Source organism: Heptranchias perlo, chromosome 24 (genome assembly GCF_035084215.1).
Source record: "Heptranchias perlo isolate sHepPer1 chromosome 24, sHepPer1.hap1, whole genome shotgun sequence".
NCBI classification, from domain to species: Eukaryota; Metazoa; Chordata; class Chondrichthyes; order Hexanchiformes; family Hexanchidae; genus Heptranchias; species Heptranchias perlo.
The window spans coordinates 5,674,340-5,680,339 of NC_090348.1; the positions used below are offsets into that span (position 1 = coordinate 5,674,340).

Consider the following 6,000-nt stretch of genomic DNA (forward strand, 5'->3'; position numbering starts at 1 on the left):
GAGAAAAAAGAGGGGGGCTGAGAGAGAGAGAGAGAGGAGAAAAAAGAGGGGGGCTGAGAGAGAGAGAGAGAGAGAGAGGAGAAAAAAGAGGGGGGCTGAGAGAGAGAGAGAGGAGAAAAAAGAGGGGGGCTGGGGGAGAGAGAGAGGAGAAAAAAGAGGGGGGCTGGGGGAGAGAGAGAGGAGAAAAAAGAGGGGGGCTGGGGGAGAGAGAGAGAGGAGAAAAAAGAGGGGGGCTGGGGGAGAGAGAGAGAGGAGAAAAAAGAGGGGGGCTGGGGGAGAGAGAGGAGAAAAAAGAGGGGGGCTGGGGGAGAGAGAGAGAGAGGAGAAAAAAGAGGGGGGCTGGGGGAGAGAGAGAGAGAGGAGAAAAAAGAGGGGGGCTGGGGGAGAGAGAGAGAGGAGAAAAAAGAGGGGGGCTGGGGGAGAGAGAGAGGAGAAAAAAGAGGGGGGCTGGGGGAGAGAGAGAGGGGAGAAAAAAGAGGGGGGCTGGGGGAGAGAGAGAGGGGAGAAAAAAGAGGGGGGCTGGGGGAGAGAGAGAGAGGGGAGAAAAAAGAGGGGGGCTAGGGGAGAAAAAAGAGGGGGGCTGGGGGAGAGAGAGAGAGGGGAGAAAAAAGAGGGGGGCTAGGGGAGAAAAAAGAGGGGGGCTGGGGGAGAGGGAGAGAGAGGGGAGAAAAAAAGAGGGGGGCTGGGGGAGAGGGAGAGAGAGAGGAGAAAAAAGAGGGGGGCTGGGGGAGAGAGGAGAAAAAGAGGGGGGCTGGGGGAGAGAGAGAGAGAGGAGAAAAAAGAGGGGGGCTGGGGGAGAGAGAGAGAGAGAGAGAGGAGAAAAAAGAGGGGGGCTGGGGGAGAGAGAGAGAGAGAGAGAGGAGAAAAAAGAGGGGGGCTGGGGGAGAGAGAGAGAGAGAGAGGAGAAAAAAAGAGGGGGGCTGGGGGAGAAAAGAGAGGGGGGAAGAGAGAGAGGGGGGAAGAGAGAGAGGGGGGAAGAGAGAGAGGGGGGAAGAGAGAGAGGGGGGAAGAGAGAGAGGGGGGAAGAGAGAGAGGGGGGAAGAGAGAGAGGGGGGAAGAGAGAGAGGGGGGGAAGAGAGAGAGGGGGGAAGAGAGAGAGGGGGGCTGGGGGAGAAGAGAGGGGGGAAGAGAGAGAGGGGGGCTGGGGGAGAAGAGAGGGGGGAAGAGAGAGAGGGGGGCTGGGGGAGAAGAGAGAGGGGAAGAGAGAGAGGGGGGCTGGGGGAGAAGAGAGAGGGGAGAAGAGAGAGGGGAGAAGAGAGAGGGGAGAAGAGAGAGGGGAGAAGAGAGAGGGGAGAAGAGAGAGGGGAGAAGAGAGAGGGGAGAAGAGAGAGGGGAGAAGAGAGAGGGGAGAAAAGAGAGGGGAGAAAAGAGAGGGGAGAAAAGAGAGGGGGGCTGGGGGAGAGAGGAGAAAAAGAGGGGGGCTGGGGGAGAGAGGAGAAAAAAGAGGGGGGCTGGGGGAGAGAGAGAGAGAGAGGGGGGAAAAGAGAGGGGGGAAAAGAGAGGGGGGAAAAGAGAGGGGGGAAAAGAGAGGGGGGAAAAGAGAGGGGGGAAAAGAGAGGGGGGAAAAGAGAGGGGGGAAAAGAGAGGGGGGCTAGGGGAGAAAAGAGAGGGGGGCTAGGGGAGAAAAGAGAGGGGGGCTAGGGGAGAAAAGAGAGGGGGGCTAGGGGAGAAAAGAGAGGGGAGAAAAAAAGGGGGCTGGGGGAAGAGAGAGAGAGGGGAGAAAAAAAGGGGGCTGGGGGAAGAGAGAGAGAGGGGAGAAAAAAAGGGGGCTGGGGGAAGAGAGAGAGAGGGGAGAAAAAAAGGGGGCTGGGGGAAGAGAGAGAGAGGGGAGAAAAAAAGGGGGCTGGGGGAAGAGAGAGAGAGGGGAGAAAAAAAGGGGGCTGGGGGAAGAGAGAGAGAGGGGAGAAAAAAAGGGGGCTGGGGGAAGAGAGAGAGAGGGGAGAAAAAAAGGGGGCTGGGGGAAGAGAGAGAGAGGGGAGAAAAAAAGGGGGCTGGGGGAAGAGAGAGAGAGGGGAGAAAAAAAGGGGGCTGGGGGAAGAGAGAGAGAGGGGAGAAAAAAAGGGGGCTGGGGGAAGAGAGAGAGAGGGGAGAAAAAAAGGGGGCTGGGGGAAGAGAGAGAGAGGGGAGAAAAAAAGGGGGCTGGGGGAAGAGAGAGAGAGGGGAGAAAAAAAGGGGGCTGGGGGAAGAGAGAGAGAGGGGAGAAAAAAAGGGGGCTGGGGGAAGAGAGAGAGAGGGGAGAAAAAAAGGGGGCTGGGGGAGAGAGAGAGAGGGGAGAAAAAAAGAGAGGGGGCTGGGAGAGAGAGAAATGTATAGAGGGCCGGAACCACCAGACGGGGAGAGGGGGGGGGGGAAATGGAAGGGACGAGGACGGGGTCCGACCACCCTCTCTGACGGAGCGGCGGGTTGAGGCAGGCGCACCGCGACAAGGCGGGATCCCCCGGGAAACGCGGGCCGCCGCCGCCCGCCGCCGCCGCTCCTCACCTCCTCCTCCAACTCGTTCTTGAAGCATAGACACGCCGCCCGCTTCTTGTAGCCTTCGCCGTCGTAAGTGCGCGTCTGGTTGTGCTTAATCTTCATCATCTGGCTCCGGCCGGGCGGCCGCCGCCGCCGCCACCACCACCTCCACCGACACTCGGGGTGGGGAAAGGGGAAGGCGGCCCAGTAAACCACAGCCGATAATATATGAATGTATTTTTCTAAACACGGTCTTTCAGCAGAGGCCGCGAGCGCTCTCCATCCACTCGGCCGCCCTGCCTGCCGTGCCGTGCCGCGCCCTCCTGTCCCGCTCTGCCCGGCTTCTCTTATTTAAAAGGAGCCGCATTCAGCCCCCACGCTTCCGCCATCTTGCACGTCGGACGCCTGCGCGGCAGTGCGCACGCGCGCCGCAATGCGCCCTGGGAAATGGAGTTCTTTCCCCCCCCTCTCTGCCTTCTGACTGCAAGCTCATTTGCAATGATGCTCTGGGTCTGACTTCATTGTCTGCCTTGGGCAACAGTCAGGAAAATGTGAGGAGCGATCATCTAATCACATTTATTAGATTGTGAGGGGGGGCTTGACAGGGCAGATGCTGAGAGGCTGTTTCCCCTGGCTGGAGAGTCTAGAACTAGCGGGGGGGGGGGGGGGGGGACATAGTCTCAGGATAAGGGGGTCAGCATTCAAGACTGGGATGAGGAGGAATTTCTTCACTGCGGGGTGGGGGGGGCGGGGGGGGGCGGTTGTGAATCTTTGCAATTCTCCACCCCAGAGGGCTGTGGATGCTGAGTTATTGAATACGTGCAAGCCTGAGATCGATAGATTTTTGGACTCTTAAGGGAATCAAGGGATATGGGGATTGGGCGGGAAAGTGGAGTTGAGGTCGAAGATCAGCCATGATCTTAACGAATGGGGCTCCTGCTCCTATTTCTTATGTTCTTATGACGTGAGGGCCCTTAATTAATTTGACAGTACAACTAAAAGAACAACCCTCTCCCCCTCTCATTTATAAATAGTTCTGTTTAGGACTAAGTAACTGATAAATATTTGCTTGAGAATGAGTTTAGAATAAGAATAAAACATAAATGTAGATGATCAAGTTTCCTGTGGAACAGAATGCTGCTTGGACTTTGGAATGCCTTTTTCAAACAATCCATAAGGATCACACTGGGTTGCCTCAGTGTCATCAACAGAAAAAACAAATTTACACATTTTAAAGGGCACAACTAATAAAGGAACTCAAATATAAAACGTACTTTCAGCAAAACAAAAGAAGCAAAGCCAAGTCATAATATTATTGCTTATGTTGATAAGACACTCCATTTCATCAGTGGAATGCAGGTGATCCGGAACAGACCCATTCGAAACTCAACAACAGCTTGCATTTACATAGCACCTTTAATGTCCCAAGACACTTCACTGGAGCGATTATCAAATAAAATTTGACACCAAGCCACATAAGGAGATATTAGGACGGTGGCCAAAAGCTTGGCAGAAGAGGTAGGTTTTAAGGAGCGTCTTAAAGGAGGAGAGAGAGGTGGAGAGTTTAGGGAGGGAATTCTAGAGCTTAGGACCTAGGCAGCTGAAGGTACGGATGCCAATGGTGGAGCGATTGAAATCGGGGTGCACAAGAAGACAGAATTGGAGGAGTGCAGAGATCTCGGAGGAGGATTGGAGAGGTTTGGAGTCAGTGGCGAGGGAAAGGAGTTTGTGGTGGGGATCGAAGACAATGGCTTCGATCTTCTCAATATTTAGCTGGTGGAGGTTACAGAGAAAGGGAGGGGCGAGGCCATGGAGGGATTTGAAAACAAGGATGAGAATATTAAAATCGAGGCTGGGAGCCAATGTAGGTCAGCGAGCACAGGGATGATGGGTGATCAGGACAAGGTGCGAGTTAGGATGCGGGCAGCAGAGTTTTGGATGAGCACAAATTTATGGAAGGTGAAAGATGGGAGGTTGGCCAGAAGATCATTGGAATAGTCAAGTCTAGAGGTAACAAAGGCATGGATGAAAGTTTCAGCAGCAGATGAGCTGAGGCAGGGGCGGAGACAAGCGATGTTACAGAGGTGGAAGTAGGCGGTCTTGATGATGGAGCGGACATGTGGTCAGAAGCTCATCTCAAGGTCAAATAGGACACTAAGATTGCGAACGGTCTTGTTCAACCTCAGACAGTGGCCAGGGAGAGGTTTGGAGTCAGTGGCTAGGGAACGGAGTTTGTGGCGGGGACCAAAGACAACGGCTTCAATCTTCCCAATATTTAGTTGGAGGAAATTTCTGCTCATCCAGTACTGAATGTTGGACAAGCAGTGTGACAAATAAGAGACAGTGGAGGGGTCAAGAGAGGTGGTGGTGAGGTAGAGCTGGGTGTCATCAGCATACATGTGGAACCTGACATTGTATTTTCAGATGATGTCGTGAGGGGCATTATGTAGATGAGAAATAGGAGGAGGCCAAGGATAGATCCTTGGGGGACTCCAGAGGTAATGGTGCGGGAGCAGGAGGAGAAGCCATTGCAGGTGATTCTCTGGCTACAACTGAATTAATAGGAATGGAACCAGGTGAGGGCAGTGCCACCCAGCTGGACGACAGAGGAGAGGCGCTGGAGGAGGATGTTGTGGTCAACTGTGTCAAAGGCTGCAGACAGGTCGAGAAGGATGAGGAGGGATAGTTTACCACAGTCACAGTCATATAAGATGTGATTTGTGACTTTGATAAGGGTCGTTTCAGTACTGCAACAGAGGCGGAAACCTGATTGGAGGGATTCAAACATGGAGTTACGGGAAAGATGGGCACGGATTTGGGAAGCGACAACATGTTCAAGGACTTTGGAGAGGAAAGGAAGGTTGGAGATGGGGCGGTAGTTTGCAAGGACAGAGGGGTCATGGGCGGGTTTTTTAGGAGGGGGGTGATGATAGCAGATTTGATGGGGAGGGGGACAGTACCTGAGGAGAGGGAACTGTTTACAATATCAGCTAACAGGGGGCCAGGAAGGAAAGTTGGATGGTCAGCAGTTTGGTGGGAATAGGGTCAAGGGAGCAAGAAGTGGGTCTCATGGTCAAGCTGAGCTTGGACTGGGCAGGAGGGGAGATAGGAGAGAAACTAGAGAAAGATACAAGTTCAGGGTAGGGCAGGGGGGAACTGTAGGGGAAGTTTGGCTTGGTGGGCTAGGGGAAGGGAGGGAAGCAGCAGAGGCAGCTGAACGGATGGCCTCAAACTTAGTGACAAAGAAGTCCATGAGCTCCTCGCACTTGTTGTTGGAGGTGAGGGTGGAGGAGGCAGGAGAGAGGGGTTTAAGAAGGTGGTTTGTAGTGGAGAAGAGAAGCCGGGGGTTATCTTTGCATTTCAGGATGATCCTGGAATAGTGATCAGTTTTGGCAGAGGAGAGCAGGACCCGATAGTCCTCTATGTGGTCCAGCCAGATCTGGCGATGAATGGCTAAACCTGTTGTGCGCCATAAGCGTTCAAGTCTGCGTCCCTTGGACTTAAGGAAGTGGAGATGAGGGCCTTACCAGGAGGAACGATCAGTGT

General features: G+C 54.1%; 1 protein-coding gene across 1 annotated transcript in view; it reads right to left on the minus strand.

Annotated features, from left to right (window-relative positions):
* LOC137341529 (diphosphoinositol polyphosphate phosphohydrolase 2-like) overlaps positions 1 to 2,882 on the minus strand; it is a 55,690-nt gene extending 52,808 nt beyond the window's left edge. Inside the window, exon 1 of the mRNA XM_068004665.1 lies at positions 2,482 to 2,882. Within this exon, the coding sequence (XP_067860766.1) occupies positions 2,482 to 2,580 (99 nt within the window). The 5' untranslated portion in view covers positions 2,581 to 2,882. The remainder of the gene's footprint in view (positions 1 to 2,481) is intronic.
* Between the last annotated feature and the right edge of the window lie 3,118 nt (positions 2,883 to 6,000).